Genomic DNA, 14,572 nt, shown 5'->3' with positions numbered 1-14,572 from the left:
ATCCCCAGAAATGAGAGTGGTCATTGGTGCAGACATCAATGGACATGTTGGTGAAGGCATTGGAGGGGATGAAGAAGTGATGGGCAAATTTGGTATCCAGGATAGGAATGCAGAGGGTAAGATGGTGGTAGATTATGCAAAAAAGAATGGAATTGGCTGTAGTGAACACCTTATTCCAGAAAAAACAGGAACATAGGGTAACTTATAAGAGCGGATGTAGGAGCAAGAAGGTAGACGAGGTAACCTGAAAGTGACTGCAAAGTAGTTGTAGGTGAGAGTGTAGCCAGACAGCATGGGATGGCGGTTTGCTGGATGACTGGTGACAAGGAAGATGAAGAGGACAAAGACAGAGCAGAGGACAAAGTGGTGGAAGCTGAAAAGGAGAGTTGCATGGTTTTCAGGGAGGAGTTGAGAAAGGGTCTGGGTGGTTAGGCTGAGCTTCCAGATGATTGGACAACAACAGCTAGTGTTATCAGGGAGGCAGGTAGAAGCACTTGGTGTGTCATCTGGAAGGAAAGTAGATAAGGAGACCTGGTGGTGGAATGAGGAAGTGCAGGAGTATATACAGAGAAAGCAGTTAGCAATGAAGAGGTGGGATACTGAGAGGACTGAAGAGGACAGACAGGAGTTCAGGGAGATACAACGTAAGGTAAAGATAGAGGTAGCAAAGGCAAAGCAAAGGGCGTACGATGACTTGTATGCTCGGTTGGACAGTAAGGAGGGTGAAAATTATCTATTGAGGGTTGGCGAAACAGACAGATAATGATGGAAAGGATGTCCAACAGGTCCGGGTGATTAAGGATAAAGAGGGAAATGCATTGACAGATGCTAGAAGAGTGATGGGAAGATGGAAAGAGTACTTTGAAGAGCTGATGAATGTGGGAAAATGAAAGAGAGGCAAGGGTAGAAGAGGGGATTATTGTAGACCACATAGTAGCACAAATTAGTAAAAGTGAAGTAAGGAAGGCATTGAAAAAGATGAAGAGAAGGAAAGCAGTTGGTCCTGATGATATACCAGCGAAGGTGTGGAAGTGTCTAGGAGAGGCAGCGGTAGAGTTTCTGACTTGATTATTCAACAGCATCTTAGAGAGTGAGAAGATGCCTCAAGAATGGAGACAAAGTGTGATGGTGCCTATTTTTAAGAATAAGGGGATATGCAGAATTGCGGGAACTATAGAGGGATAAAGTTGATGAGCCATATCCGGCTCGTCTGTCAAATCTCAAAAGTCAATGCGGCCCCTGAGCCAAAAACTTTGCCTACCCCTTGTCTAGAGCCACTATTTGTGTGTGTGTGTCAAGCCTGTATGTGTGTTCGTGTGCATATGTGTCTGTATATGTAGGTAAATGTGTAGAGCTTGTATGTGTGTGTACATTTATAGAGCCTGTATACATGTCTTTGTGTGTGTGTGTGTGTAAGTGCATGTATGTGTGTGTGTGTGTGTGTGTGTGTGTGTGTGTGTCAAGAACTTGTATTTGTGTGCGTGTGGTTGCATACGTGTGTGTTTATGTATATTTGGGTAAATGTGCAGAGCCTGTAAATGTATATATGCATGAATGTGTGTGTATGTGTGCGTGTCTGTGTGTGTGTGTGTGTGTGTGTGTGTGTGTACACGTGCGCAGACCTACAGGGTCAAGCACTTGCTACAGAAGAGCTTTAGAGCCTGGAAGAGTCTGCGGGGCTGGTAGGACTTTAGCTGGACTCGGACGTGATGGATGCCGGGGGGGCGTGACTGCCGCAGCTTGGCCAGCGGGACCTGCGGCACACTGTGAATGCATCGCCTCTCTGCACACGCGCACACACACACACACACACACACACACACACACACACACACACACACACACACACACAGTATTAACTGACAAACACCAGAGTTTGATTGGTCAACAGGTGCTGACTCCACAGACACATGGAGAAGGAGGAGAGACTAAAAGAAGATGGAAAGGAAGGGAGGAAGGAAGGAGGGAGGGAACGAAGGAAGGAGGGAGGGAAGGGAGGAAGGGAGAGAAGGAAAGACGAAGGGCGGGAAGGAATGAGGGAAGGACGGAAGGAAGGAAGGAAGGAGAGAAGAAAGGAGGAAAGGAGGGAAGGAAAGAATCAGAATCAGAAAAACATTCATTTGTCCCTGAGGGGTCGTGTGTCCACCAGAGGGCGCTGTTTCGGACAGGTCCGCTCACTTACCCGTGCAGGGGTCGGCGGGCGGCAGTGGAGGAACCTGCCCTCTGTCCCTCTTCCTCTTCCAGTCCGGGGACTGCGGGGGGGTCGCCCACACCTCCAGCATGGAGGCGTCATCAGGCCAGTCGTAATCCACTTCCTGCTCCTCCTGGTGGGCCCCGAGAAGCCTGGGGAGGACCGAGAGAGGGGTGGGGTAGGAGGACAGGGTGGAGGAGAAGGACGGGGCAGGATAGGAGGTGGACAGGTGGGAGCTAAAAGGTCAGTGAGAACTTGTGAAGAAGCAGAGGAGCAAACCTGAGGTCAGTGGATCCCTGAGGATGAACAGGAAGTGGATCTACCGACCCCGAGGAGGGACATTTCCGAAAAAAAGCTCCGCTCTGGAGCAGCGAAGTGAGAAGAGGCAGGGGGCTGTGGAACCTACCTCTTCAGCTCTTGCACGTCGGCGCTGTCTTCAGGAAGTAGCCTGATGCCGCGGCCGTACGCCGTCCCGCCGTGCAGGTAGAGGCCCATGGGTTCAGGCTCCGCCCCCCCAGGGCCCGCCATGGCCCGCAGGTTGTACATCCTCAGGAAGTCTCCGGGCTGAAGCAGACAGGAAGTGGATGTCAGTGTGATCTTCAAGTCCTTCATCTTCACGACAACGGTGGAGCGAAAATCGGTGCTTCAAAACGAGAGACCCGTTTTCTTAAACCGTGCGACGCCGCGTTCGGCCACCGGATGGCGCCGCGGCACCAGGAGAGCAAGAACTTTTTCCGGAACATGTTTCAGTGAGTGGAGACGGAGCATGTCCTCCCCTTCTTCTGACCCGCATCTAATAGCATCTGATCTCACTAACTAATCCCACATGGCCTGATTGAATCTTATCTTGTCCGATCTAATCCCAATTTATACAATTTCATCTGCTCTAATCGAGTCCCATGCAATCCCATCCGGTTGAATCGAATTTGCGCTAATTAGATCGCATCCGATCGAATCCCATTTTTATAAAATATAATCTAATCTCATCTCACCTGAGCTAACCGATTTTGTCTAATCTACTGAGGGGGACAGAGGTTTAATCTGGACGGCTGTCAATCATCCAACTGTTCGCCCTGTCAATCACACCGATTTGGAGTCACCAGTGGAGCTGCTGGACGGTGGGAGAACCCGGGCAGGAGAACATGGAGAACCCTTGCTGATGACATCCCTCCTCCTCCTTCTTCTTCTTCTTCTTCTATCCCATTTGTTTTGGTTTCAGTGACACCCCCCCCCCCCCAAGTGCTGCTCAGTAAAGCGGGAAACTTTAGCGTTAGCCTTGCAACCCCCCCCCACAGCTAACGCCCCCGCTAGCATCCAGCCGTACAGAAATGTGCGAGCGGTCGTGCTCCAGCGCCAAGATAATGAGCGCTGGCGGGGGAGGGGGGGGTCAGGCAGGGAGCAACGGGCGATGGATATGAACCCCCGCCTCGACGCCAAGAATTAACAAAGGCGTGGTCAATGAGGGAGAACGGAGGAAATTCACGGATGGAAAAGGAGGAGAACATGGATGGAGTTCGCCGTGGTGAGAGAAGAGGAATCGGCATGTCGCCGTTCACCTTTTACCACTCATCTGTATCGCGGATTTTCAACTTTTTTTTTTATCCAACTTCACTTTGCGTATTTTTCGATACAGCAGTCTAAATTATTTTCAGGATAACATAATAGTTTTCTAGGGTGGTGACCAAGCAGAGCATGGTGTTCTGTACATGTATACTCTTTGATGAGAAAATGGAATGATAAATATGTAAAAATACATTTATGCCACATATCAGCTGTATTACCTGGGATGAAAATTATATTGTAAAACAAAAATCTGACTTTTCTTCATGCATCGCGGATTGAAAATTCGGATTTGTAATCCCCATTACACTTTTATATCGCAGATTTTTCCAGACTAAATTACTTTAAGAGTAAAACTAGGGGTTTTCTAGGTTGGCGACCAAGCAAAGCCTGGTCCGTTTTCACATCGATGTGCGCTCACTACTCATAAGTATAACTTGACGTTGTCTTTGTTTGAATTATCCGTGAACATTTTTAATATATTTCAACCCCCGGACGTTTTTCGCCTTCTACGGCAGTCTTTCCGAACCCTTTTGGAGCCACGGCACATATTTGACATTAAAAAAAAAAAAAAAAATCACACGGCGCACCTTCAAACCTTCAAATAAATGTCAAAAACTGTTTTAATGTAATAAAATGAAACTGTCGTCTCAACTCACTTACTCAGTGTGGGGCTATTTCTTTAAAAGCGCCAGGGCTGTGCGTTTCTCCTACGATGATTTTGCAGGCAGGTGGTTATTAATGTCTCGGCCGTTGCGGCTGTTTGGCATTTAACAACACTGCCTGCTTCTCAGTCTGTTTATGCAGATGAACAAAATAGTTTGTGTTCTTATCTTCAAGTGAAGGGTGTTGAGTTTGAAGATGGAGTTAAAGTTTGCTTGGAACCACACCATGGGGTCGGCTCGGTTGGTTCCCCCGTAAAAGTGAATCACCAGTGACTCTGCTGTTTGAGCAGCAGCAGGTAGATTCACTACCTGTTGCCATCTAGTGGAAGATCATTTAATTGTTATGCCCATCACTGCATGCGTCCCACATTGGTAGACGTACAAAGGGACATTATTTGCATTTAATACATCATTTTTGGACCAATTGGGTGAAAGTGGGCATTTTTCCATGGCACACTAATATGCCGCGGCACAGTGGTTGGGAAACACTGTTCTGCAGCGTCGCGACGGAGAGATTTGCAAACCATCGTGGGAAAAGTGCAACTTCTCAACATGTCAAAGCAAGGACGAGGCTTCGCTGCTGAAAATAATAACATAAAAATAAAAAAATAATAATAAAATGATCCATGTATTTTGACTCTTTCCACGCTCTTAAAAACCTTTGCCAAACACCTCCTGTACTCTTGAGCATGTAGCGATTGCAAGGCAAGATGCTGAATGCACCGGAGATGCAGAGAATGATGCTACTGTTGCTGAGCCAATTAGAGCCCAGGATACAGAACACATGGCTCTGGGTTGGTCTGCTTATTTTACCAGAAAAATAATTGAAATGATAAATATGTAAAAATACATTTATACCACATATCCACTGTATTATCTGGCATGTGAAATTCTAAACAGGAAAAATTTTTTTTTTTAAAAAATCAGAATTTTTACAATGCATCTTAATGGATTAAAAATCCAGGATTTGACTGTGTCTACGATTTAGCGCGTATTTCTTTGTTTGTTTCCTTTTTTGCTCCCACTCCAGTGTGGTAACTTCAACCAATCATCGCACAATTCCAATCCAAATCATTCAATGCTTGATTACCATAACTTTGAAATACAACAATTACATTTCAATTATTAAAAGCAATACAATTTTGATTAGGCTACGTAAGCCTAATCAAAATAAACTGCAAATGACGTGCTTTCCCATCAAGTGTATTTACATTTATAATGCCTCTCGACATTAAATTGACTGCTTTTTAATGCTATTTAAGGACTTCATCTTTGCAAAATCAATTTAATGGCTTAATGAACCGTGGAAGCCCGGGTTTAGAGGGATAGAGGTGTGATCGGAAAGGAGAGGAACGAAGGTCAGCCTGGGCGAGACAGAATCCACTTGAGGGAATGAGAAAACCCAAATGGAACAGTGAGGCTATAAGGGAGTGGAGATGAAGAGGGTGGAGAAAAAAGGAGGTTTGAATAGGTGGAGAAAAGTGTCAGAGGTGACAAACGAGTATGAAAGGAAAGATGTAATTAAGATACAAGGATCAGTGTGTCCACCAGAGGGCGGATCCTCCCTAAGGCACTTGCCAGCTGATTGAAATACAGTCGTCCCTCGTTATGCCGCGTTTTTTTCGCTATACCACGGGTTTTTGCACTAAATATGTATGCAACGTCGACCGTATGTGTTCAAGGGTAATGGGTTGTTGGTTAACGAACCTATCTTTTATTAGAACAGTTACGCCAAAAAAAACAAAAAAAACAATGTGGGCTCAAATAAACCTCCACTCATCTCAAACTCACACCCCCCCTTCGCTCCTCATCGAAACACATTCACAGACTGTAGGTAATCACAAACTCAGAATATCTCTCTCAATATTACTGCACCGTCAAAACTGTATGCTTGTATTGAACACATTTCAATATTCATGTATTGATCATTTTAATTATTTCCAAGGTAAAACAAGCATTTTCTAGAGTGGTGACCAAGCAGAGCGTGATGTTGTGTATCCTGAGCTCTCACTGGCTTGGCTACCGTTGTGTAGCATCTCGCCTTGACCAATTCACATTGTTCAAGAAGTGCTATCGCTGCTTGTTTACGTGTACAAAAGTGTTCATAAGAGTCCAGGGAGGGTAATAAAGCTTTGAAATATATCAAAATAACAAAATGAATAATTTTGTTTATCATGGCTGGTTCTGAAGCTCAACCTTCGGGATATAGAAGACACTGCTGTAAATGGTAGCCTGTCTGAGATCCTGTCTTTTCTGACACAACGCATGCCTAGTCTACTGCAAGCACCTGCAAGCTAGCCAGCCAGTTAGCCTTTCAAATGAGTTCTTCCAAAAAAAAAAAAAAAAAGAATTAGAAAAAAAAAAAAAAAAAAACTAAAAAATGGGCATGCAAAGAAAACCAAAAAACTCCCACGCACAACGATGGGCGGAAGACCGCAATGTCAAAATGTCACAATGTCAAGTGCGTTGGCTCCATCGGTCTTTCGTCTTGCCAACTGTTCATTAATAGCGAGGATGACCAATTTCCCTCCAAGAGTGAGATAAGAAAGAGAACGGCAAAGGAACTGAGATCACAGTTTCCTGGATAGCGTTTTTCTCGGGGCTGATTTCAAAAGCGCTATATATATATATATATATATATATATATACATGAGCCGGTCCAAGCCTGGATAAATGTAGGACGTTGCATCAGGAAGGGCGTCCGACGTAAAACTTTTGGCAGAAGAGGAAAGGTAAGAGTCTGGGACAGAGAGTAGGGACTTAAAATATCGGGACACTGACAGGAGGTAGAGAGTTCGTCAACATGATGCAGAGAAGGAAGGTGGATATACTGTGTGATGCTCAATATTGTTAGTGGCTATGCCCCCAGGTGGGGATGTGAGTTAGAGGAGGAGTTAAGAGGAAGTTCTGGAATGATTTAGTGATGCAGAATATCCCCAGAGATGAGAGAATGGTAATTGGTGCAGACTTCAATGGGCATGTTGGTGCAGACAATAGAGGGGATAAAGAAGTGATGGGCAGATTTGGTATCCAAGATAGGAGCACAGAGGGAAAGACGATGGTAGACTTTGCAAAAAGGATGAAAATGGCTTTAGTGAACACTTTTTTCCAGAAAAGACAGGAACATAGGGTAATTTATAAGAGTGTACGTAGGAGCACGCAGGTAGACTACATCTTGAATAGACGAGGTAACCTGAAAGAGATCAGCGACTGCAAAGTAGTTGTAGGTGAGTGTAGCCAAACAGCATAGGACTCTGGTTTGTAGGATGACTCTGGTGATAAGGAAGATCAGGAGGACAAAGGCAGTACAGATGAAAAAGTGGTGGAGGAGATGAGAAAGGGACTGGGTGGTCAGACCTTCTAGATGACTGGACAACTAAAGCTAATGTGATCAGAGAGACAGGTAGGCGAGTACTTGGTGCATCATATGGAAGGAAAGTAGATGAGGAGACTTGGTGGTAGAATGCGGAAGTACAGGAGTACACACAGAGAAAGCGGTAAGCCACAAAGAAGTGGGACACTGCTAAGACTGAAGAGAACAGACAGGAGCACAGGGAGATACAGCATAAGGTAAAGATAGAGGTAGCACAGGCAAAATAAAGGGCGTACAATGACTTGTATGCTTGGTTGGACAGTAAGAAGGGAGAGAATGATCTATACAGTTGGTGAAATAGAGAGATAGAAATGGAAAAGAGGTACAGCAGCTCCAGGTAATTCAGGATAGAGAACGATTGTATTGACAGATGCTAGAAGAGTGATGGGAAGATAGAAAGAGTACTTTGAAGAGCTGATGAATGAGGAAAATTAAAGAGAGGCAAGGGTAGATGAGGTGACTATTGTGCACCACAAAGTAGCAGAGATTAGTAAAAGTGAAATGAGGTAGGCATTGAAGAGGGTGAAAGGTGAGAGGCAGTTGGTCCTGATGATATACCTGTGGAAGTATGGAAGTGTCTAGGAGAGGCACTGGTAGTGTTTCTGGCTGGATTATTTAACAGGTTCTTAAAGAGTGAGAAGATGACAGGAATACAGAAGAAGTGTGATGGTGCCCATTTAAAAGAATAAGGGGGGAGCGCAGAATTGCAGCAACAAAAGAGGGATAAAGTTTATGAGCCATACAATGAAGTTATGGGAAAGAATAGTGGAAACTAGACCGAGAGCAGAAATCAGTATTTGTGAACAGCATTATGTTTTTTTCATGCCAAGAAAGAGTACTACAGATGGAGTATTTGCTTTGAGAATGCTAATAGAGAAGTACAGAGGAGGCCAGAGGGAGCTGCATTGCGTTTTTGCAGACCCAGAAAAAGCATATGACAGAGTGCCAAGAGAGGAGCTATGGCATCGTATGATACTGTATGGTATCGTATGGTACATATATATATATATATATATATATATATATATATATATATATATATATATATATATATATATATATATATATATATGTGTGTATACAGAAGCAACAAGACTAGCAACATCTCTCTGAACCTTTAGGAAACAGGTAAAAACTTTTCTCTTCAGGACTATTTACTGTGCTGATGCTTGAGCTGCCCCAGATCAGGTTAGGCACCAAGTTAGGCTATGCAGTGTGTGTGTGTGTACGTTTGTGTATGTCTTTGTCCAAAAAAAAACAAAAAAACAAAAAAAAAAACAGCTTACTGTTCTGTATATCTCCTGTGCATCTTGTATTTGTAAGTGTTATTTGCAGTGCTTGTGTCCTCTATTGTAAGTCACTTTGGATAAAAGCGTCTGCCAAATGTAATGTAATGTATACACACACATATATATATGGAGGGTTCTATATAGAGAATGATTTCAAATCTAAAGAATCTAAATCTAAAAAATAAATACCTGGGATTTAACCCCTGTGGGATTCTCTTGTCGAGGAATCGGTCTGTGGAGGCAGCAGGACCTGTAGGAGTGTGTGTTTTTGAGTGTGTGTGTGCCTGTGTGTGTGCACCTGCTCGCTGATGCCACTTCAGATCTGCTGAAATGTCTCTTACAACGAGTCGAAGCAGGAATCTGGAGGGACGATGTCTTTTGGCCGAGCTGACTAATAAACCTCTGAGGTAACGGGTAAGACGTGTATGTCTGTGGGAGTGTGTATGTCTCTGTGTGTGTGTGTGTGTGTGTGTGTGCGTGCGCTTCGCCTTGTAATGCAATGTGACTCTGCGACAGACATGATGTAATTTAGGTCTCAGAGACCTGAATAAAGATGGATGTGCTTTCAAGTCAGCGTCTTTCTCACACGAGCACAGGCGTGCACACACACATACACACAGTGAATCAAAGATCTGCGATCAAAGTTGTGCACACAAACACGCACGCACGCACGCACGCACGCACACACACACACACACACACACACACACACACACACACACACACACACACACACACACACACACACACACACACAGCAGTGAAGTTATCTACTACTAACCCAAGTGAATGTTTCCTAAATGTTCCCTGGAGGAACTTTGGCTGTGAAACATGTCGGCAATTTTTTTGAATCTATATCCACATTTGGGTTCTTGATAGAAATTTTTTTCAAATGCAAAGAATCTAAATCTAAAAATAAACATCTGGCAGTTGCGATGGCGTCCGCCCTCCTAATCCAGTGTCCCTATAACACGGATGAACGGCTGTTTTTTTTCAACCCCCCCCCCCCAACCAGAGAGCGCCGCGACCTGTCCGTTGTCACCATTTAAAAAAACACAATGAAAAAAGAAACATTTGCATTTGCTGATAAACTGATAACCAGAAAGGGGGGGTGGCGAGAATTATACCACCTGCTTTTTGGAACAGATTATTAAGATTTTACAGTAATATCCTAATAATCTTCGGTTCACTTCCACCAGAGCTGTACTGGGCAACATACGGTATGTGCCGGATGGTCTAAAATCATTTCCAACTCATTTTAAGGGGAAATGAATTAATGAATCATTACCTGACAGCCTTGTTCATTTCTCAATCGCTTTTGGGGGAAATGAAGTAGAGATGTTTTGGTAATTTCCTGACAATCTGGGTGTATCTTTAACTGATTTTTTGAGGCAATGTGTTACAAATTTTACAGTAATTGACAAAAAAAAACTTCAGTCCAGTTCTAGCCGATTTGTGAGAGTATGTTATTAAGAGATTTTAGCGTAATTACCTGACAATCTTGGTTTGTTTTGAGCTATTTCTGGGGCAATGTGTTTAAAATGTTACAGTAATTTCACTTCTCGCTGATTTTTAAGAACACTGCATTATATTATTTATGTTAATTATCTGCAAGCTGAATTTTTCAAGGAAAGGGATTAGAGATGTTACGTAATTACAAGACACCATTCAGTTCATTTTGACCTAATTTTTATGTGTAATGTCATATCTTTCAAATCTTTGTACTTAAAACCTTAAAACACTTGATAGCCTTAACCTTGACAATTTATATTTCATTGTATTTCTTATTCTTCCTCCTTCCTACTATTATCTATTACTGCTATGTTTTTGCTTGAAACTCTGGCACAACAATTTCCTTCGGGATAAATAAAGTTGTTCTCATCTCATCTCATATGTTCTGGTCATTTCCTTACGACGTTAGTTCATTTTTGGCTTCTTTCTCAGGGTAATTATAAGCGATTTTACAGTAAATTAACAGATCTTCCTTTCACTTATCGCTGAATTTTAGGATTTTGCAGTAATTTCCTGATGCCTTTAGATCATGTCCAATTGATTTTTAGGGGACATATATTAAGAGATTTTACGGTAATTTCTGCGGCTTGAAAGGTTATATTTCACGACCACTCTACCGACATTGACTTCTGAAGTCGGTCCAATTACCTCAACCAATTGTGGAAAAATATCACTCAGGTCACATGACTGAAACAGCCAATCAAACGTTCTCATGCCCAATAAACGGGTGAAATGCGCTCAGGGACCCATCAGTCGCCACGCCGGTCCCTTTGCCCCAGAGAGTCCCATGTCGTAGTAACCATAGAAACAGCTCTCATCGGCGGATGGCTGCTTGACAGCACTAGTTATTTATCCGCGGGATGATCGGCTGCTCCGTGGCATCAAGTCTGAGGTGTCCGAATTTTAAAGGATAACTCCTAATAACGCCTCCAAAATTCACTTTCCATCCGGGTACCGGGCTCTGACCTTCAGCTGCCGGGCCAGCTCAGTGTGGTTGTCGTACACCTGGACGTCGGCGATGAGTTTCTCCCGGCCGGCCGAGAAGACGGGGGGTCCCTCCATGGCGCCTGGCTCCACCGTCACCTTCAGCAAAGGGTGGGGACACCTGGTCCCGTCCCACACCTGGGCAGACAGGAAGGAGGGGGGTTTAAAACGTTGATTCGTCGTCTATATTTGCTTTTCCTGCTCTCATAGAATCCCCGGGGTGCTGTAGCCTAGCCCAGCTGCCACTGGATGATCGCAGGGCCAAATAAAACGTAATTTCCGGGCTATTAGCTGCTGCTTTTTTTACATGCTTCGAACACTGCGGCTAAATTATGGATTTCGACGGTCTGACTAGCTTCATGCCACCAAAATATTTCGCCTCATCACATCAGAGCAATTAAATTACAACACAGAGGTGACATTGAGAGTGGCATCGAAAGAGAGACTAAAAAGTGACAGAGGAATTCTGAGGCTGTTTATTTCCACACTGAAGAAGATGACTGCGGTTTTAGTGCACAGGATGAAGACGAAGATAGCAATGGATGACTCTTCCTGGTAGGCTACTGTATATTTTAGTTTTCTAAACAGATGTGTTCCGGGCTACTGTTCAGAATGAGGCGTTTATGGTACATATTTAATCAAGTTGAAAAAAATTATTTCAGTGAAACTATCTCATGTTACAAATGGACGCTAGCGGCTTATAGAAAAGTGCAGCCTTATTTTGATATTTTCAAATTCGACATTATTTGATGACACACAAAGAATGGGACAATATTAAAGAAGCTTCAACTAATTTTGAACAATATTGGATTGAGATAGTTGAGAACAAAATTAACATTAAAAATACAATATCAGATATATATGGCAGGATACGTATGGACACTTTAGTAGACACACTGGATGTGAAAGCTAAGTGGGAACTGGAATCTAATGTCGTGATTGCTGATGGAGAATGGGAGAGTTCTTGGTTGCCCTTGGTTGGCAAAAATGTTTAAGCAGCCCAACCTGGAGGGAGTTCAGCTGGAAGTTAAGAATAAGGTATTTTAAAACTCCCTTGATAATAGCTTCTTATGATAATATCTGTTCTCCCCTGTGTTGGAGGGGCTGTGGCATAATGGGGGACTTTTCCCACATTTTTTGGGACTGCCCTAAACTGATGAAATTCTGGGAAGAGGTAAAAAAAAAACAAATAAGTGAGATTTTAAAATTAAACAGACCAATTAATCCACAGCAATTTATTATGGGTACAGCATCAACAAGCGATTTAAGGAAAAAACAGGTGTTTTCGCTTAGAGTTCTTCTATTAATTGCACATAAAATGATCACAGTAAACTGGCTCAAACCCCACCCACCTACCCTGGACCAGTGGCGTCAGAGGCTTAAGGATGTAAACTGCATGGAACGCATTACAGCAAACTTACGACTTCAGACAGACCTATATCTTGACAAATGGGCACCCATTAAAAAATATTTGGAGAGTTGAAGATATTATCTCTATTTGACTGAGTTAGATGTTTTTTTTTTTGTTTTGTTTTGTTTTTTTTGTTTCATTTTATTTTTCGCTTGCTTGTGAGAAAATAAGTGACCTATAAAGAATATTGTATAATGTGTATCTTGTTATGAGGTTTTGTAAGAATGTGTGTGACTCCGTTAAGGAACCTGTTCTAATAAATGTTCAAAAAAAAAAAGAAAAGTGCAGCCTATACATGTACAATTTTTGTTGTCTTTTCAAATTTAATGGTTGCGGCTTCTTCTCAGGTGCACTCAATAGTCTAAACATTCCAGTAGAAATAACCATTCGCTCTCTCATGCACACGCCTGGACCATTCCTGCATGTTGTAGGACTGTGGGAGGAACCCCACGCAGACACAGGGAGAGCCTGGAAGTCCCCACACACCTGTGGGACCAATCCGGGACCTTCTTGCTGTGAGGTGGACGTGCTATCCACTGCATTAAAACACATCCAGGAAGTACGTTTTCCATACAATCTGCAGGAAAACGTGGAGAACCTTGGAGGAATACAAACACAAGGTGCACCTCGCGCCCCCAATCCCATCGCGTCAGGCTATCGAGGTGTCAGGACTGGAAAAACTGGCAGCTGACCAGCGTCCACAGCCATAACCTATGTTCAGATTAATCTCCTCCGTCAGCTGTGCTGGTGGGGGACCACCCATCCCTTAACCATCATGTTTTTAAGTTTTTTTTCCCTTGCCGGGACCCCTGGGGTGGTGGGTGAAACGGTTCGGGGACCCCAATGAAATACGGCGGGCCTCGTCAACCACGGCAAGGGGGGGGGGGGATTTACCGCCGTGCCCTGTGGAAGCCGGAGGAAAAACGCTCATTTATTCCTAAGGAAGGGAAGAGGGGTAGCGATCCCCCCCCCGATCGATGGGGGTTGTTTTTAAAAGCGGCGCGTTAATGAGACGACCAGTCACGTTAATGTCAAGATGATTAAAAGCAGCAGGTCTGAGCGGAAGACGTGACGAGACGATGCCTTCAGGTGACCGGGAAAATGTGCGCGAGAGTGGAGGGGGGGGGGGGGGGTTCTGGTCTGTCCATCGGCAGGAAGCCTCAGACACACACACACACACATACACACACACACACACACACTTCAGACTACGTTAACGTGTAGATCTCTGATGTCTGATCTCTTTAAATTAATTCCCGCAGACAAGCGGCTCTGACTCTGAACACGGACCCTGGGATTAAGGGGATAAATTAAATGGCGCCGCCGCACATGGCGGTGATGAGCGTCTTACAAGAACCGGCTTCTGAGTGTGCACGGGTTGTGACCCCTCCCGTACCTTGGACTCCAACGGTCGGGCTTGTCCTGCGCTATTCAACCATGAGTGGAATCTGCAGCAGCCTCCAGGGCCAGAGTGATACTGTTTTTCATGTAGATACCATTCTTTTGGAACAGAAGAGCCTAACTAAAAGTTTTATCGCTCAGCGTCCCGGTTTGGTGACCATTACCATGTTGCCACCCGCGTCAAAT

General features: G+C 44.0%; 1 protein-coding gene across 1 annotated transcript in view; it reads right to left on the bottom strand.

Moving 5' to 3' along the window:
* The window catches only part of pot1 (protection of telomeres 1 homolog), a 30,524-nt gene that overhangs the window by 3,281 nt on the left and 12,671 nt on the right, over positions 1-14,572 (bottom strand). The window contains exons 11-14 of the mRNA XM_086148780.1: positions 11,557-11,712; positions 2,598-2,755; positions 2,183-2,343; positions 1,627-1,783 (exon numbers count right to left, since the gene is read on the bottom strand). Of these exons, the coding sequence (XP_086004906.1) occupies positions 1,627-1,783; positions 2,183-2,343; positions 2,598-2,755; positions 11,557-11,712 (632 nt within the window). The remainder of the gene's footprint in view (positions 1-1,626; positions 1,784-2,182; positions 2,344-2,597; positions 2,756-11,556; positions 11,713-14,572) is intronic.

This window comes from Fistularia commersonii, chromosome 7, assembly GCF_037954325.1.
Source record: "Fistularia commersonii isolate RoL2024-O1a breed Wild chromosome 7, RoL_Fcom_v1.0, whole genome shotgun sequence".
Taxonomy (NCBI): Eukaryota; Metazoa; Chordata; class Actinopteri; order Syngnathiformes; family Fistulariidae; genus Fistularia; species Fistularia commersonii.
This window is presented reverse-complemented; position numbering and strand designations above follow the sequence as displayed.